This window comes from Lactuca serriola, chromosome 9, assembly GCF_051521515.1.
Source record: "Lactuca serriola cultivar US96UC23 chromosome 9, Lser_US96UC23_V15, whole genome shotgun sequence".
NCBI classification, from domain to species: domain Eukaryota; kingdom Viridiplantae; phylum Streptophyta; class Magnoliopsida; order Asterales; family Asteraceae; genus Lactuca; species Lactuca serriola.
Window position 1 is genome coordinate 33,455,738 of NC_136416.1, and position 20,011 is coordinate 33,475,748.

The 20,011-nt window shown below is 38.8% G+C and overlaps 3 protein-coding genes across 3 annotated transcripts; 1 reads left to right on the forward strand and 2 right to left on the reverse strand.

The window, feature by feature from the left end:
- Positions 1–515: 515 nt before the first annotated feature.
- LOC145072504 (magnesium-chelatase subunit ChlH, chloroplastic) lies at positions 516–5,292 on the forward strand. Its single transcript, XM_079018943.1, has 3 exons — positions 516–2,214; positions 2,361–4,163; positions 4,238–5,292. The coding sequence occupies exons 1-3, from the start codon at positions 709–711 to the stop codon at positions 5,090–5,092; spliced, it is 4,164 nt and encodes a 1,387-aa protein (XP_078875069.1). The 5' UTR covers positions 516–708; the 3' UTR covers positions 5,093–5,292.
- Positions 673–7,091, reverse strand: LOC145072506 (DTW domain-containing protein). The gene is made up of 2 exons (XM_079018946.1): positions 6,668–7,091; positions 673–6,334 (listed from the first exon to the last, which is right to left on the reverse strand). The coding sequence occupies exons 1-2, from the start codon at positions 7,005–7,007 to the stop codon at positions 5,901–5,903; spliced, it is 774 nt and encodes a 257-aa protein (XP_078875072.1). The 5' UTR covers positions 7,008–7,091; the 3' UTR covers positions 673–5,900.
- Positions 7,092–7,156: 65 nt separating this feature from the next.
- LOC145072505 (putative disease resistance protein At5g66900) lies at positions 7,157–11,108 on the reverse strand. Its single transcript, XM_079018945.1, has 5 exons — positions 10,004–11,108; positions 9,536–9,933; positions 9,080–9,444; positions 8,803–8,999; positions 7,157–8,127 (listed from the first exon to the last, which is right to left on the reverse strand). Exons 1-5 carry the CDS (start codon positions 10,623–10,625, stop codon positions 7,301–7,303), a joined length of 2,409 nt encoding a protein of 802 aa, XP_078875071.1. The 5' UTR covers positions 10,626–11,108; the 3' UTR covers positions 7,157–7,300.
- Positions 11,109–20,011: the final 8,903 nt, after the last annotated feature.

Below are 20,011 nucleotides of genomic sequence, written 5' to 3' on the forward strand. Positions count from 1 at the left end.
TTTATTAAAATAGAATGCCGAAATTTGTAATTTACTCAATGTTATATGTCTATCATCATACATAATCAAAAAGTTTAAAAAAATTAAAATATAAAAAGTGTAATATGAATGCACAACTACCACATTTTTAACTGCATTGTCTGTAATCTTTGTGATAAATAAGTAAATAACTCACCTTCGTATTACATTCAATGTCCCGATCAAAATAAAATATGTAGAAAATACAAAAAAAGAAACCTTCTCTCTCATCATCAACACCCCCAGCGCCCAATTACCCACTTGGTTTTCTCTGAGAATCCCAAACAACCAATCAGAATCCATCAAAATTCATCTTCATAACCCGTTCTCAGATAAACCCTCGTTTCATTCCACTCAAAGTACACACACTCTCCAAGCAAACCTCAACCTCATGCCTACACTCCTTTCGCCTTTTGTTGTCTTCCTCTCTTTCTACGTGTCATTTTCTCACACCATTAATCCTACAACTCAGATTTTTTCATTTCACTCAAATATATATCGGAACTTCAAGAGAAACAGAGAGAAGGGCACGGATACAACAAGAAACCTTCTGCCATTGTTATTGAGCTTCAAAAGCTCAATTATAGAGCTTAATTCATACATCCAACCCCACTTGACATATCATTTTATCTGTTTTCAAAAAAATAGCGGAAGTTCTCTTCAATTTACAGAGCGGTTTGCTGTATATAAATGGCATCATCTTTGATTTCAACACCATTTACATTACCCACAACCAAAGCCGATCAATTATCTTCAATCTCTCAAAAACACTACTTTCTCCACTCGTTTCTACCAAAAAAATCTTCACCGCATTTACCCAATTCGAGAACACCACACAGTTTGGGTGTGAAATGTGCTGTTGTCGGGAACGGCCTTTTCACCCAAACGACACAGGAAGTTCGTCGGATCGTACCTGAAAACAAGCAAGGCCTCCCGACAGTTAAAATCGTGTATGTGGTGTTGGAAGCCCAGTACCAGTCGTCACTTTCAGCTGCAGTCAGGACTCTGAACAGCAGCAACAAGTTTGCTTCGTATGAGGTGGTGGGGTACCTGGTGGAAGAGCTTAGAGACGAAAATAACTACAAGAGCTTCTGTTTAGACCTTGAAGATGCAAACATCTTCATCGGGTCGTTGATTTTTGTGGAGGAATTGGCGTTGAAAGTGAAGGATGCGGTGGAGAAACAGAGGGACAGGATGGATGCGGTGCTGGTGTTCCCTTCGATGCCGGAGGTTATGAGGCTGAACAAATTGGGATCGTTCAGTATGTCTCAACTGGGGCAATCAAAAAGCCCGTTCTTCCAGCTTTTCAAGAACAAGAAGAAGTCATCGGCCGGGTTTTCTGATCAGATGTTGAAGCTGGTGAGGACGTTGCCAAAGGTGTTGAAGTATCTGCCGAGTGATAAAGCTCAGGACGCGAGGCTTTATATCCTGAGTCTGCAGTTTTGGCTTGGTGGGTCCCCTGATAATTTGGTGAATTTTGTGAAGATGATTTCAGGGTCTTACGTTCCGGCATTGAAAGGGATGAAGATTGGGTATTCGGATCCGGTAATGTTCTTGGACAGCGGAATCTGGCATCCATTGGCTCCATGTATGTATGAAGATGTGAAGGAGTATTTGAATTGGTATGATACAAGAAGGGATACAAATGAGAAGCTAAAGAACCCGAATGCTCCTGTGGTTGGATTGGTTTTGCAAAGGAGTCATATCGTGACAGGAGACGACAGCCATTATGTGGCTGTCATCATGGAACTGGAAGCGAAAGGTGCAAAGGTGATTCCTCTTTTCGCGGGTGGGCTTGACTTCTCGGGTCCCATCGAGAAGTATCTGATTGACCCGATCACAAAAAAGCCGTTTGTGAACTCGGTGGTGTCGCTGACTGGGTTTGCATTGGTGGGAGGGCCCGCAAAGCAAGATCATCCAAGGGCAATCGAGGTGCTGATGAAGCTGGATGTGCCGTACATTGTGGCGTTGCCTCTTGTGTTCCAGACGACTGAGGAATGGCTGAACAGCACTTTGGGTCTTCACCCGATTCAGGTGGCTTTGCAGGTTGCGCTTCCAGAACTTGATGGAGGAATGGAGCCGATTGTTTTCTCAGGACGAGACCCAAGAACCGGTAAATCCCATGCCCTTCACAAGAGGGTGGAGCAGCTCTGCACCAGAGCAGTCAGATGGGCAGAACTGAAGAGGAAAACAAAGGTACTTACTTTTTCTCTCTCTCACATCACATATGCCTTATGCTGCTTTTTTTTTTTTTTTTTAAAAAGTAAGCAGAGAAATGAGGAAAAACTATGAATGAATTCAAGTGAATTTTGAATATATTTTGATGTAAAACTTGAATGCAGACTGAGAAGAGGGTGGCGATCACGGTGTTCAGCTTCCCACCAGACAAAGGCAATGTGGGATCTGCTGCATACCTGAATGTGTTTGCGTCCATTTTCTCGGTGCTTCAAGACCTGAAAAAAGATGGTTACAATGTGGAAGGCCTTCCAGAGACTTCTCAAGAGTTGATTGAAGAGATTCTTCATGACAAAGAGGCTCAGTTCAGCAGTCCAAATCTGAATGTTGCATACAAAATGGGAGTGAGAGAGTATCAGCAGTTGACTCCTTATGCCACTGCCTTGGAAGAGAACTGGGGAAAGCCTCCAGGGAACTTGAACTCTGATGGGGAGAATCTCTTGGTTTATGGGAAAGCATACGGAAACATATTCATCGGGGTCCAGCCCACTTTTGGGTACGAGGGTGATCCCATGAGGCTGCTTTTCTCAAAATCAGCAAGCCCACATCACGGATTTGCAGCTTATTACACTTATGTTGAGAAGATCTTCAAAGCTGATGCTGTTCTTCATTTTGGAACCCACGGATCCTTAGAGTTCATGCCTGGGAAACAGGTCGGGATGAGTGATGCTTGTTTTCCCGACAGTCTTATAGGGAACATCCCGAATGTCTACTATTATGCAGCTAACAATCCTTCAGAAGCCACCATTGCCAAGAGAAGAAGCTATGCCAACACCATAAGCTACCTGACTCCACCTGCTGAGAATGCTGGTCTTTACAAGGGTCTGAAGCAGCTGAGTGAGTTGATTGCATCGTATCAGTCTCTCAAAGACACGGGTCGTGGTCAGCAGATCGTGAGCTCCATCATCAGTACAGCCAAGCAATGCAATCTTGACAAAGATGTTGATCTTCCTGAAGAAGGTGTGGAGATTTCAAGCAAGGAACGCGATCTTGTTGTTGGAAAGGTGTACTCCAAGATCATGGAGATCGAGTCGAGACTGTTGCCATGTGGGCTTCATGTGATCGGTGAGCCTCCGACAGCCATGGAGGCTGTTGCCACTCTGGTCAACATTGCCGCCTTGGACCGACCGGAAGAAGGGATCTCCTCTCTTCCATCGATACTGGCGGAGACGGTTGGCAGAGAGATAGAAGATATTTACAGAAGCAGTGATAAAGGAATCTTGAAAGATGTGGAGTTGTTGAAGCAGATCACAGAGGTGTCACGTGGGGCTGTTGATGCTTTTGTGCAGCGGAGCACCAACAGCAAGGGTCAGGTGGTTGATGTGTCTGGTAAATTAAGTACATTCCTTGGGTTTGGTCTGAATGAGCCTTGGATTCAGTTTTTGTCTGAAACCAAATTCTACAGAGCCGACAGGGACAAGCTCAGGGTTTTGTTCCAGTTTTTGGGAGATTGTTTGAAACTCATTGTGGCTGACAACGAATTAGGCAGCTTGAAACAGGCTTTGGAAGGGAGGTATGTGGAGCCGGGTCCAGGAGGCGACCCGATTCGGAACCCGAAAGTTTTACCCACGGGAAAGAACATCCATGCGTTGGACCCACAAGCAATCCCGACAACAGCAGCCATGCAGAGTGCAATGGTGGTGGTGGACAGGCTGCTGGAGAGGCAGAAGGCGGACAACGGAGGAAAGTATCCGGAGACGGTTGCATTGGTGTTGTGGGGAACAGACAACATCAAGACTTACGGGGAGTCTCTTGGTCAGGTGCTATGGATGATCGGTTGTAGACCCGTTGCAGACTCACTGGGACGAGTCAATCGGGTTGAGCCAGTGAGCCTTGAAGAGCTCGGAAGGCCAAGAATCGATGTTGTTGTCAACTGCTCGGGAGTCTTCAGGGATCTGTTCATCAACCAGGTAACAAATCGATTTCTTTCAAATGCTTTTTTTCAATTTTCCAGGTTTTTCTCTGACAGTATTTGTTGTTACAGATGAACCTGCTGGACAGGGCGGTGAAGATGGTGGCTGAGCTGGATGAGCCGCTGGACCAAAACTATGTACGGAAACACGCACTGGAACAGGCGGAGGCTCTTGGGGTGGATGTGAGAGAAGCTGCGACTCGTATCTTCTCAAATGCATCCGGATCCTACTCATCAAATGTAAATCTTGCAGTTGAGAACTCATCATGGAATGATGAGAAGCAGCTTCAAGACATGTATTTGAGCAGAAAGTCGTTTGCATTTGACAGCGACACTCCTGGTGCTGGAATGGAAGAGAAACGAAAAGTGTTTGAGATGGCATTGAGTACGGCCGAAGCAACATTCCAAAACCTGGACTCATCTGAGATATCTCTGACAGATGTCAGTCATTACTTTGACTCCGACCCCACCAACCTTGTTGGGAGCCTACGGAAGGACGGGAAGAAACCAAACGCGTACATTGCAGACACCACCACGGCTAACGCTCAGGTGCGGACCCTCTCAGAGACGGTCCGTTTGGACGCAAGGACAAAGCTGTTGAACCCGAAATGGTACGAAGGGATGCTGTCGAGTGGTTATGAGGGTGTTCGTGAGATTGAGAAGCGGCTCACCAACACGGTGGGGTGGAGTGCGACTTCTGGGCAGGTGGATAACTGGGTGTATGAAGAGGCTAACACCACCTTCATTCAAGATGAGGAGATGTTGAACAGGCTCATGAACACAAACCCTAACTCCTTCAGGAAGTTGGTGCAGACCTTCTTGGAGGCCAATGGGAGAGGCTACTGGGACACTACGGAGGATAATATTGAGAAGCTAAAGCAGTTGTACTCAGAGGTCGAAGATAAGATTGAGGGCGTTGATCGGTAATTTATAGTTATGTCATATTTATAACCTTGTCATCTGTTTCCTTTTCCCCAAAACTGTAAACATTTTGATCGTTCATGGGGACTACTCTCATTGTATTCTATAGTTTCAAGATTCTGATTCACCAAAATTTAATGTAAATTCAATAAGTTTCACATTGTGAAACAACAGATAGAGTGAAGGTCCCATCATAATCTATCTTATATGACTGAGTAATACCATTTGCCTTAGAAATTGATAGTGCTTCTGTTTGCTTTGTGTTTGAGTAAGAACACCCATGGAAGCAAAAATGAAACAGGTGCAGGCAGAGAGAGGCAGGCATCAGACATGATAACATGATTATAATTTCAATTTATCAAATCACAAACGAAATTGTAGAATCATTGAAGCAGTTTCTAACATTACATTACCATACTTAAAAAGCCAAAAAAATAGAATGCCATTGCTGTGGTCATTTTATGCCAACAAATACTGTTATTGATGCTTCTGAGAAACTTGCAGTCGTCTGTGGGTGAGCAAAACTCTTGAACTCTGTCACTGGGAATCTTGATATGTCAAATATTGGCTCACTGTTTACAATTTAACGTGTTTCTTGAAAATCAAACTTTTAATTAGGTCAAAAGGAGTAAAAAATCAGCTCGCGTGTTTCTATTTCTCGCCTTACTTTAGCATGATTCGGAATGCAAAATCCATAGAATTTTCATGACACAAGAGTTGATGAATTGCGATATCAATGGAGAGATTGAACATTATGTCAATAGATAATAATGGATATGACAATACAAATATAATCACCCGAACAGTTAATTTCTCAACTTATCTTTTTCTCATCATCTTTACGTGTTTTCAACAACTTGGGCCTTGGCTTTAAGGGTTTTAAGAAGGAAGCCTGAAAACTGACCATTGTTCTCAAAACACTAATCAACTTAGACTCAATATCTACCCCATTTGGTTCAAGAACTCGTAAACACCGTGCAACCGCCTCCATTGTACTCATGCAACCACCAAAAGGTTCCTTCCTGAGTATTAACTCAGAGTTGTATATTGTTCCGCCATCAACATTAACATCATAATTCAAACATACTTGAGTTGCAAACTTTGACAAAAATGGAAAGCTAGAGCATACCATCTCCTTTGCGTGCTTCCATGTCCCATCAAAAGCAATCAGAACAAATTTGTTTGAATCATCATCCCCAAATGAAGACTTCCACTGGTTAATCTCCATCGAAGGAGTAAGATCCGTACCTATAAAGTGAAACAGGTCAGCACTCAGCAGTCTGTACCTGTAAAACAATGCAGGACAAGACTACATTCACTTGAATTCCAGAAGCCCTCACAAGGTGTCCTGAATTTGATTACCATGAATTATCTAATGGAATTGAGTTTTATTGTTTATCGATTTTCAACATTGGAGTGTGTTTTGTCGAATCAAAGTAATCCGCAATGAAAAGGTTGAATTCCTCATTGTTGGTGATACCCAGACAAATTCATTTCCAGAGCATCTTTTTCATGAATTATATTAACAAGAACACCATTAGCAGAATATAAACAAAGTATCTAGCAAAGTCAGAATCATACCAGGAAAGAGAAAAGCCACATGTAGACATTGTTTAGGGTTTTCTTCGGTGGCAGCATCATGGAGAGAGTCAAGAAGAGCCGACCCACCCCGTCGTAATCGACGGCCAATTAGGGTTTGGCAGCTGCGGAGGCATTTGTTAAGCACCGGCACTGTAGCGAGTGGGTGGCGCCGTTCGTGTGGATGTTGCAGGATTATGATTTGCGTGCTCGTGGAGAATGGTTCAGCCGGAATTGAGTCACATAGACACACGGTCGCCGGCCTTTCGCAGACATTGCAGATTCTCCGCCGTGCATTTGGGTGGTTGAATTGGTTGTCGTCGTGCATAAAATCCGACATCATAAGGTCAAAGCATGGACTCCAATTTTCGGTTTATTTGTTATGCGAAGAAATAGTTGCAAGGTCTAATTGCTCCAATTTTCTAAGTTCACCTATTATACACCATTTTATAATTCCAAATCAAAAGAGTATACTTCATAAAAGTTCCATCATAAAAGAAATTTATATTATATACACAACAAACAAGTTTTACACCAAACTATACAATTATACATGAGCATAATCACACTATGTTTTGTAATTCATACATGGTTTTAAGTACATAACATTCTTCGTATTAATCCTTCAATGATAACTTAGATATAATCTTGAGTGATATTCAAAAAGGTACTGAATCTATCTTCTTCTACCAACTTTACTTTGACACACGTGAGATGGCTCCATAGCAACGAAATTTCTTCATCACAAACAACTTCCAGAGGGCATAAACCCTTGACTGACAATGGCAGCTCACGCAGCCCTGTGCATCCTCTCATATGAATCATTCTCAGACTACCCAATTCACCTATTTCCCCTGGCAACTCTAGCAGATTTAAACAGTCTGTCAGATCAATCACACTTAACTTCTGCATGTTTCTAATCCATTTGGGTAACGTTACAAGATTTGAGCATGACGCAAGCCGCAAAACTTCCAAATTTGATAAGTTTTTTCCAAATTCTTCAGAAAGCGAACTCAATTCGAGGCAATTAGTAATGTTGAGTTTTCTAAGATTGACTAGATTGCATAACATGGTGGGAAATGTGATTAAATCATCACAAGATTCGATGTCGATCTCCAAAAGGCTTTGTAATTTGTTGGGTGTGTATTCGGTGAAACTGTTCCCGATTTTGCACATGATCAAGGATAGCTTCTGCAAGTGTGGTAACTCCAGAATTGATGTACTGATTGAAGATATTGAAACGTGTTCTAATCTAATGGTGGTTAGACCGGATAAATATTGTGGTGAGGGAAAGTTTTGAAGCTCTGAGAAGTGATAGCCGTAGTTTGTGAAAATTATAATCTTTAAGCTCTCCATGCTTTGCATAAACTGTGGCAAGGGATATGTCTTTGACATGAAGTTCAACACCAAAACTTCCACTTTGGGGGCTTGAATGTCGTTCCATTTCAAAGAGAATCTTTCATCTGTCATCAAGCATGGATAGTAGGATTAAAAGAAGGGTTAAATGCAGGAAAAGGCAACGTACTTTCTTGGACTGTTTATCGTGACATCTTACTTTCATTTCTTCCTATTATATCATGGTATTATGAAAAATCTACACAAATTATAGCAATACCATCGAATACAAAACAATTGGTAAAATTTTATAAATGTAAAGTCTAGATAAGAAAAATATTGAAAGTACAATGATACAATTAGGTAGATTTTTCAAAGTAAAATGTCTTGATAAGAAAAAAATGAAAGTATACTGCACTAATAAGTAATAGAAAGCAATGAAAGTAGGATGTTATAGTTCACAAATAAATGAAAGCATGTTGCTATTTCTTACGATTACAGTTAAATGCAAGAAATAGCTTTGTACGTCTATTGACTTGTTTATTAAAGCATCCTAATTTCTTTCTTGCCGATAGAACAATTTTTTTGAGAAATCTACCCAATTACAACATTGTTTTCGCTACTATAATTGGGTGGATAACGTCCAAATAAGAAAAATATTGAAAGTAAAATGTTGTGATTGGGTGGATTTTTCAAAGTTCAGTGATTGACCTCTCACATGAGCTGCTCAGATGATGCGGTTTACCATTTTTTAAAAACACATTTATGAATAGATTCCTTCTTTTAAAATTGGGGAAACAAACCTGTGGAAATGGAGAATAGATGGGCATCGACAGTCTTTGGTAATTTGGGAAGATCTTGTCCATTTGCATGTATGATTAATCTCTTTCTATGCTCTATTGGTTCTTGGTTGCTTAAACGAATAGCTAGTGTTCTCATCAAATCGTGTTGCACAAGAGCTTTGTCCTCACAATAGTTGCTAATCACAGGCGAATGTTTCCTGCAATCAAATAAAAAGTGTATGACGAAATGATTCTTTGTTTGTGCATAAGGGTGGTATTGAAATCAGAAGACAAGTACCTTATTGGCAACAGAGTTGCAAGGTTTTTGTAGGAGAGTTCAAAGAGGTGGTTCATTGTGGCTAATCCCTCTTCATCATCATTGTATAGATGGACCCACATGTCCATAAGCATTGTAGCCGCTATCCTCTGATCTTCAGGAAATAACCCCAAGTCCAAGTAACATTGCTTGATTACTGATTCTTCTTTGAATACATCTAAACTTCGTGCTAGACAAAGTGGTATAGACTCTTCCAAATCCAAAACAGTTTGCTTTCCATCAGACAGATTTTTCAACATGCCAAGCCAGCTTGTAATGTCTGTCCCTTTTAACAAACCACCGATCACACTAAGGGCCAGTGGATGTTGCTTGCAACACTTCACCAACTACACAAAGCAACAAAAAAAAAAGGCTAAAACTATGTTATATAATGGGAAAAGAAAAGTTGATTCCAACTGAAAAGAGGTTTCGTTCTACCTTGTCAACAAGATCATCTGGTATATCAGCATCATCACTTTCACATTCTGAAAATGCAGAGTGACGAAACAGAGCAGTTGCATCTTGGTGGCTCAAAAGTTGCAAGTGATATGTGTTGAATTGTTTAAAGGTGAACCTAGATGTAGCAAGAATCTTGTATCCACGGAACTTGAACTTGAAGCGCTTGATAATGGAATCAGACCATACATCATCGAGTACCAATAGTGTTTCAGATTTATTTTCACCCAAAAAGCGCCCCCATTGGTTGATTGCGTCATCATCATTGATAAAATCAAGCTTCTGGCCTGCTTGGTTCGACTGAAGTAAATTTTGTACAGCCATCTTCAAGTTGGGGGTCTCCGAGATGGTAGCAAAGTAGATGTTTCTACCAAATTTTTCTGTTCAAATGAGAATACATTCGTAAATAATGGAAAGATTTGATAAAAAGAATGGAAAAGATTTGAATACCTTGAATAGCGGGATCGTGGCAGAGCATTGTTACCAAAGTAGTCTTCCCTGAACCTCCGGCAGCGGAAACAACTACAACTGAACATTCATCACCACCAGCAGAATCTTTGAGGACCATCGCCTTCAAATCCCTAACTCGATCGTCAAATCCAATAACAACGTCTTTCAGCAATGGAGCGCGAGACGACCAACGACCTGCATCCCCTTTCATCATTCTCATTTGCACATTTTTCGCCACCAGCAGATCCAGTATACCCCTAGTATTCAGCAACTGAAGATCAATCTGACAAAATCTAAGCAACGATGCATTTAGGTCATCCAGCTTCAACGCGTGAGTGTATTTCTTGTAGAAATTCCATTTGATACGCTCGCATTTGAGAACGAGAGCTTCAGCGCCTTCCATTTGAGCGATGAACATCTCCTTTTCCTTTTTCGGTCGATCCAATACTTCAATTAGTTTTTCGATTTCATCGAAGATGGGCTTGTTTCTTGTTATGGTGTTTTGTAATTGAATGAGATTGGGTTTAAACTGCGAGGTTTTCTTTATTACGTGTATGATGGCATCTGATAATTTAGAAACAGCGTCCCCTAGCCCAGCTCCTACTAGGTCTGCAGGATCCATTGATGATGCGGAAGAAGTTGAATTCTTGATGAACTTTATGATTTGAATTGTGATCAGAAAATGCCTTCCCAGCGGTGGTGTATGAGCAATCAAGAACGCGTTTGAAGAAGAATCAGGGGAGAAAGTTCCCTCGTTTTAATTACATTTCGGGAAATAATCGTTGCTTTCCTACAGCAGCTAAACGACATCGTCTTCTTATCCTACATTTTAGAGACATATTTGTCCGACTCTACAGCAACAACAGTTCATAGGGGTCAAAAACGGTCAACGGGAACGACGATGATCTGCTGAGACGATAGCACATGCAAATTTTAGAGCATAGGCGGCGCGGATGAGGCGACGGCGGCTTATGGTTTGCTTGAGACGAACGCTGACAGTCACAAAATTACGATATCCGATCTTTTTAATTTGTTATATGAATAGTTTCCATATATTTGGTAGTCGGTTTATGACGAGTTGCATACTTGCATATTTCCTTTCTGTGATTGTATTGCAATATAAAAGCTTATCATTCAACAGATATTTCTTATTCTGTGTTGTTTATGTTGGATTAAATCTCGCTAGTACTTGGTAGTGGCCTATAGACTAATTATGTAATAAATTACATACATAGGGCATAATTATGTTGTATACCATAATTGCCATAATAACAAAAATAGGTCTTTTTACTTACTAAATTGGTAGTATGATAGATACAAACTTAAGGGACAACCAAACTTGTGTGGTGTCTATTCTTAACCATAAGATGTAAATGATCATAAATATATATGTACTTATTGTTTCATTTGAGAGGATACGGGATCTCATTCTACAAGCACTCACATCGGTGTGGCCATGTAATAAAAGCCAAGTCATCAATTTCTTGCATCTGCGGTGAGCCTTGCAAAATGTTGGTGGTGGGCCATCTAACATAATATATATATATATATATATATATATATATATATATATATATATATATATATATATATATATATATATATATATATATATATATATATATATATATATATATATACTAGGTTAAAACCGGTGTGTTACACGGGTGATAAATTAACATAACTTAGATTTAGAAATAAAAGTTAAAGAAATAGCAACATAATATCATTTGTCTAATGTTGAATGCATGATTTTATGAAAACTAAAAAATTAAATATAAATGTAGTGCATTATTATTTCTGATTATATAAAAAACTTCATCATACTTATCTATTACTCATGCTTTATTAAAAGCACTAACACATATCAATATAACTACAAATAGCTCTTTATTAATAAAAAAAAAAGACAAAGAAACTCCTATAAACACCTACCCCACACACACACACAAAAAAAAAAAAAAAAAAAAAAAAAAAAAAAAAAACATATGGTAAGTAAGTGTCAAAGCAAACTCTCATGTGCAAAATAACAATTATGGCATCCATTTCCACCTTAGGGCAAGAACCTATAAAATTAAATTATAAATTTAATTGATAGAATTATATGCTAGGTCTTGAATGTGGAGAAAAAGAGAACCACAAATCTATTGACATAAACCCACATTGGTATAATTAATTAAAATTAGCAAAAAAAAAAATGATGCAACCGTATCGGTTTGATTAAAATACATACTAAATACTAAGGAGACATGAACACAATCACATACATACACACTATTCTTCTTGCAGATGGTAGTTATAAGCTTCAATATTTGAATGTTCCTTGTGTTTACTCGTGAGAACTTGAAAATCATGACTATTTGAAAATGAAACTCAGTTGTCCCTGTTTAAAAAAAAATGAAACTGGTTTGTTTCAAAAGGCTTATTTGTGCTTACACACATATCAAAAGGCAATTTTAATAGTATTAGCTAAGCATAAATAATGTCAGTTTTGTCCATTTTTAAAGATGGAAGGTTTATAAGGCAATTTCGATATTAATGAATAGGCACAGAGAATGAAACTCAACAGCAACAAAGAAAAACTCAAGGCCCAAGCTATGTAGCTTTACTTTGTAAAAATAATTTAATCACCGTAGAACATTTTCATCACATACACAAAAAAAATAATAAAAAATAAAAAATAAAAAAATAATAATTCACCGCTACAATGTAAGAGAAACTTTTAAGAAATGGTCTATGTGCAACATTTTTGTCACAAACAAAAGAATTTTAAAAAATATTTTTTTTTTACAAAAATAAAAAAAAATTAACAACCAAGTGATGTCATTTATAGCATTGTACTTAGAAAGTACATTGTTATAACTGGGAGTAATCAAAGAACCTTATGCATTTTAACGTCGAAAAATTAGTTTATTCTATAAAACAATCAAGGAAACCGACACATGAAATGGTTAATAGGAAGTTGGTATGTGTTAGGCGTGTCAAGCCCAACAGATAAAGGGGTACAATAGACTCCAAATACACTGTTTTAATGCACTAAAAAGTAGTACAAGGCAAGCAGGGTCGAACCACAGAGACACGGGACAAAAGTCTATACCTTTTTGCACAAGGTACTTTGGTCACAAAAGGGGGGTTTGTTTGCAAAAATAAATAACTAAATAGCAATCTACTTTAAAAGCATGCACAAAATGAAATAGATTTGTAAACAAATTGATTGAATGGTTCTAGTTCTAGTTCTCAATGTTGTTGTTCAACTTGATTATGACTTGATGTAATTCAAGATTGCTATTCTATGTTGGTACTGAAAGATATTAACACGCTCTAATACCTCTCGCTTGCCAAATTATCTAACCAAAACACGCTCTTTGATTAGACCTAGCTTTACTAATTCAACCTAAACACGCTCTTAGATTGTATTGAAAAACCGCATTAAGTTTTGTACAAGCTTCCCAACAATGTTCATTTCTTCTCATACGCTCGGAAGTGTGAAAACATGTGATATATGTTTTACAATAAGAAAACTTATTGCTTGTTACCAATTATTAACTTAATAGAACGATTAGGTGCCCTAAAAGTTAATTAACTGCACAAAAATTCAATTCATGAAAGTGGCCAATCAAACACAAATCAAATTCAAGGATTCTAGTTTAAACAAAAACATAATCACTAGAATAGAATCACAAATCAAGCATCAAATCATATGCCTCAAGTCAAGCAATCAACATGTTTTGAACAAGAACTAGAAACTAGGGTTTCTTAGCCACACATGGCTAAGAACAAATCAAACAAGAAAAGTGATGGAATTGAAATGTTTAATGCTTACAAAAATGAAACCAAAATGTTTGCAATGATTAAGTCTTCTCAAAAGCTCCAAGAATTCTCCCAAAATTGCCCTAGATCGCCCAAACTGCTCCCAAAACCGTTTTGTCCTTCAAAATGACGTCTCCTCCTCTTTTATTAAAGTTCGCGTGACTTGCCATAAGGCCATGCGTTTTTAGCATGGCCATGCCTTTTGCCCATGTGTTTTTGGCATGACCATTTGTCTTGACCATGTGTTTTTGGCATGGCCCATGCTTTTTGTTAAAATTCCAAAAAGTCTTCAGTGTTGGCTCCATCTTCAGTCCAGCTTCACCATGCGTCATGTTGCTCAAATATGAGATGATAAATGACAAACACGACCCGTGTCAAAGTGACAAGAACCGCGTTTCAAACGTAATCCTTCGCTATGATGATAATGCAACAACGACTCGGGTTATGTCTTCATGCTTTCCTCCATGGAATGACCGGTTCATCTTCTCTGCATGCTCCAAAGCTCCAAGAATCCAAGCTCCATGCATCCATGCATCCAAGCTCCACGTTCCATGCTCCATAATGCCTGCAAAATAAATCAAAAATAGTGAAGTACCAGACATTCTTAATGAAATATGCAACTACCCTAATAATCAACTAAATGCAAGAATTATGAAGTAGAATGCTATAAAAAGACGGAAATAAACATGCAAAATAGGTGCATAAAATGCACCTATCAAACCTCCCCAAGCTTAGACCTTTCTTGTCCTCAAGAAAGAACAAAATTGAGAATCAACCTAGAGAAGACGATAGGCGACTAAAAAGAAACTAAGATAAAAAGAATGGAAGGAACGAAAATGACTAAATGGAATTAAGAGTGCATGCATGCAGTAAAAGAAGAACTAATGAAAATAACATATGTACAAAATGATTTTTTTTTCAAACATTAATGCAATAAACAAAATAAAATGAACATATTCAATCCAATTAACCTCATTATGTCATACAGTTGAAGGTGTACCTGTCGGGCCTTGAGATAAGTTAACATTAACCTCGCAAAGATATATAACATGTAAAACAAGGTTTTTAGCCATTCCCTAACGCAACTCAACAAAATTAAAAGTTACAATATGTGTTCACTTTTACAGGTATTGGGTTAGCACATGGAACAAATTATGGTCTTACTCTTGTGAAAACATGTGATGCAAAATATGCTCATTTTCATTTTTCAAAACATAACAATGACCGACTCCAGCTATTTGTTGACTAACAACAATCTTTTTCTAAAAAAACTTTTCTAAAAATTCCCTAATATTTACCCAGATTAGTTACATGTTTCAAACCACTTACACCAGTCAAAGTAGTTTACAGTCAGTCCCAATGTTTACAACCAAACATTTTTCAAACACATTATTCAATTAAACTATAAGCATAAATATATACAAACTATCTAATTATATTTTTCTGCAAATAAAGTTCATGGCTTCCTTTGAAATCCGTGTAACGGGCTTCCAACCAACACATCCAAATCAGATGACCTTAGTGTGCTAGATTTAAAGAGATCCCTCGGGTTTACTTGCCCGAACCTCAAAGGCCACAGATTAGCTTTATTTGTTATTATTAAGTTCATGACTTTCTATGGAACCCGTGTAGCGAACTTTCAACCCAATCAGTCCCAAACAATTTTGCTTTAGGCGATTAGGTGTAAAATACCCCTCGGAGTTTACTTGTTCGAATCCCAAAGGTCATAGATTAACTTAATAATATTTTTATTTTTTTTTTTATTATTATTTATTTTTTATTTTTTTTTATTATTTTTTTTTATTTTATTTTTTTTATTTTTCTTTTAGGGGGACTAATGTAAACGCGCAAAGACCCGTAAGTAGAGTCGGAAACAATGTCCCCAAGCAGGGTATTTAGAAGGGAATAGGTAGAAAAGACTTTTTAGAGCGCTGGAGAATTCGAGTCACTGAAATTTTATATTCATTTTATGACTCTTTGAAATTGGAGTTTGGATATGAATGAGCAATAACTCATAAGATCGATCGTGTGTTCCAAGGGCTAAACTATATCTGTCTTCATGATTCGGTGTTGATAACCTTATCATTTTTTGTTTTGCACGAGTAGCTTCGGGAGACGTGTTCGTGTGAGATTAGGTTGCTTCAAGATTTTTAATGAAAAACGAACAAGTTCTAATCTCAAGCCACGACTAATTTACCACTTCAGCTTATTCAAGAAGATTAGGTTTCTTTAGACTGAATTTTTTTTTAACCAAATTTTCTTTGAGCATTACATAGGAAAATTAATTGTGAGGGACCCTTGAAAATACGTAAAAACTTGCAAAATGGATGAAATAAATCAAAATAAAGAAAATAGAAAGAAATACTCCCGAGTTGCCTCTCGGTTAGCCGCCCTTGTTTCAAGTCTTTGGCTCGACTTTGCCTTTTAGGTTCACTCAATGTAGTCCGAGCGTTCCAAGCTATCAACCTCCATGTCTTTCTCTTGGAAACCTTCATAGAAAACCTTTAATCTGTGTCCATTAACTTTGAACACTTTTCCAGTTTTGTTACTCTTAATCTCAACTTTTGACCAATCTCAAAGGTCTTACGGGAGAGGTACTTATCATGGAATGCTTTGGTCTTGTCTTTGTAGATTCCTGAACTCTCGAATGCTTCATTTCTTATCTCCTCCAACTCTTGGATCTCTAACTTTCGATGAACACCCGCTTCATCAATCTTCATGTTTAGCTTTTTGACAGCCCATAAAGCTTTGTTTTCTAGTTCAACAGGGAGGTGGCAAGCTTTGCCAAACACAAGTCTACAAGGTGACATCCCAATTGGAGTTTTATATGCAGTTCGGTATGCCCAAAGAGCATCTTCTAATCTCAAACTCCAATCTTTGCGGTTTGTGTTCACTGTTTTCTCAAGTATGGACTTGATTTCTCTGTTTGACACTTCAGCTTGTCCATTTGTTTGCGGGTGATAAGCTATGGATACCTGATGTTGGACTCCATACTTCTTGAGAACTGATCCAAGAGTTTTGTTGCAGAAGTGTGTGCCCCTGTCACTGATCAAGGCTTTTGGAGTTCCAAACCTACATAAAATGTTAGCCTTGACAAAATCTACAACAACTTTTGCATCGTCAGTTCTTGTTGCCTTTGCTTCTACCCATTTGGAAACATAGTCAACAGCCAAAAGGATGTATAAATTCACAAAGGATGAAGGAAAAGGACCCATAAAGTCAATACCCCATATATCAAAATATTTCACAAACCAAGATGGGGGTCAAGGGAATTTGGTTTCGGGAACTCAAAGAACCGGTCATTTGACATCTCTCACAACTTTTACCAAAAGTGTAAGAGTCATGAAAAAGTCGGGGCCAATAAAATCCACAGTCTAAAATTTTCCTGGCAGTTCTTTGAGGACCAAAATGCCCTCCACAAGCATAACTATGACAAAAGTTGAGAATAGATTGTACCTCATGTTCTTCAACACATCTTCTTATTACCTGATCTGCACAATGTTTCCAAAGGTACGGTTCATCCCAAATGTACCTTCTCACATATTTCTTGATCTTATCTCTTTGTGACCTCGTGAGCTCGGGTGGGAACTTTCCCGTGCCCATGAAGTTGCATATATCCGCATACCAAGGTGGTGTTTGGATAGCAAACAAATGCTCGTCCGGGAATGTGTCATTGATGGGAATCGCATCTTCGGGTTGAACTATTCGGCTCAAATGGTCGGCGACTAGGTTCTTTTTCCCGCTCTTATCTTTGATCTCAATATCAAACTCTTGCAAAAGCAGCATCCACCGTATTAACCTCGGCTTCGAATCTTTCTTGGTAAGTAAGTGCTTTATGGCTTCATGGTTCGAGTATATGATCACTTTAGTTCCAAGGAGGTATTGCCGGAACTTCTCTAGTGCAAAAACAATAGCGAGCAACTCTTTTTCTGTTGTGGTGTAGTTGCATTGTGCACTATCAAGGGTCTTTGATGCATAGTAGATTACATGGTGTGCTCGACCCACCTTTTGACCCAATACTGCCCATACAGCCGTGTTGCTCGTGTCACACATGATCTCAAACGGGAGATCCCAATTAGGTGGTTGGATGATTGGAGCAGAGGTGAGTAAATCCTTCAAACGATCGAAGGCATCCTTACATGGCTGAGTGAACTCAAATTCAACATCTTTTGGGAGTAGTTGACACATCGGCACTGTAATCTTTGAAAAATCTTTAATGAACCGCCGATAGAAACCTGCATGGCCAAGAAATGAACGAACTTCCCGAACATTTGTCGGGTAAGGAAGACTTTTGATAACATCTATCTTGGCTTTGTCAACTTCCAAGCCTTTTCGGGACACAATATGACCTAGAATCAATCCTTTGTCCACCATGAAATGGCATTTTTCATAGTTAAGCACAAGATCTGTGTCAATGCACCTTTGCAAAATTTTTGTTAGATTGCTCAAACATTCATCAAAGGAGTTTCCATAGACTGTGAAGTCATCCATGAAAACTTCAATGATGTTTTCAACATATTCAGAAAAAATGCTCATCATGCATCTCTGAAATGTTGCAGGTGCATTGCATAGACCAAAAGGCATACGACTATAAGCAAATGTGCCAAAGGGACAAGTGAAGGTGGTTTTCTCTTGGTCTTCCGGGGCTATCGGAATTTGATGAAAACTCGAGAAACCATCCAAGCAACAGTAATGAGATTTACCCGCCAATCTTTCTAGCATTTGGTCAATAAATGGCAAGGGAAAATGGTCTTTTCTCGTTGAGGCATTCAACTTTCTATAGTCAATACAAACCCTCCACCCGTTTTGCACACGAGTTGGCACCAAATCTCCCTCAGAATTCTTGACAACTGTGACCCCTGCTTTTTTCGGGACTACCTGAACGGGGCTCACCCATTTACTATCTGAGATAGGGTAAATCATACCTGCATCCAAAAGCTTCATGATTTCTTTCTTTACCACCTCCATCATGGGTGGATTCAGTCTTCTCTGTGCCTCTCGAGTTGGTTTGAAGTCCTCCTCCATGAGGATCTTATGCATGCACAAGGAAGGGCTCAACCCTTTTATGTCAGCAATTGTCCACCCAATAGCTTTCTTATACTTTTTTAGCAAAGTCACCAACTCATCTTCTTCTACAATGGACAGCTTATTGGAGATAATGACAGGCAAAGTCTTCTCTTCCCCAAGGTACGCATACTTCAAATGATCTAGAAGAGTCTTCAATTCTAGCTTAGGTGCCTGTACAACGGAAGGAAGAAGTTTTGTGTCAGAAATGGGCAATTTCACATTGCTATTAGCATACCTTATTTTCTTCTTTTCTTCCATGCTCTCCATAATTTCCAGCAACTCTTCATCTAACTTGAAATTTTCTGCAATCTCTTTGACTGAATTGCTATCAAAATTCCTGCTCAAAACTAACTCCAACAAATCATGGTTAGTCAACTCAAAACACTTTTCAGTCAAAGGTTGGATTATATCAACAAAATTTATGCAATGAACATCACTTGGGTACCTCATTGCTTCATAGATATTGAAGTTGATGACCTCCCCATCGAATTCCATGGACAATGTACCATTGTAGACATCAATTTTTGTTCTTGCTGTTTTCAAGAATGGTCTACCTAAAAGTATGGAACTCGAGGATGGATGGTCATCATCTCCCATATCAAGCACATAAAAATCTGCAGGAAAGACAAGCTCATTAACTTGCACCAAAACATCCTCTAATACACCTTTTGGGTGTACTATAGAACGATCTGCAAGTTGGATGATTACCCCTGTTTTTGTTAAAGTGCCTATGCCAATAGATTTATAAACAAAATATGGTAAAACATTAATTGAAGCTCATAAATCTAACATAGCACGGGGGACATACAAGTTTCCCAATTTGCAAGGAACGGTAAAAACACCTGGATCCTTGCACTTTGGGGGCATCCTTTTCTGCAAAACTGCAGACACATTTTCACTTACCTTCACTGTCTCATTACCTCGCAGCTTCTTTTTAGATGTGCAAAGTTCCTTAAGGAACTTAGCATATCTAGGTACCTGTTTGATCGCATCTAAGAGAGGGATGTTGACTTCAACTTTCCGAAACATTGCCATGATTTCACTATCTTCTCTCTCGTTTTTGTTGCTGCTCAATCTTGATGGAAAAGGTGGTGGTGTGATCTTTGCTTCTTTCTCTTCCGGCTTCTTTTT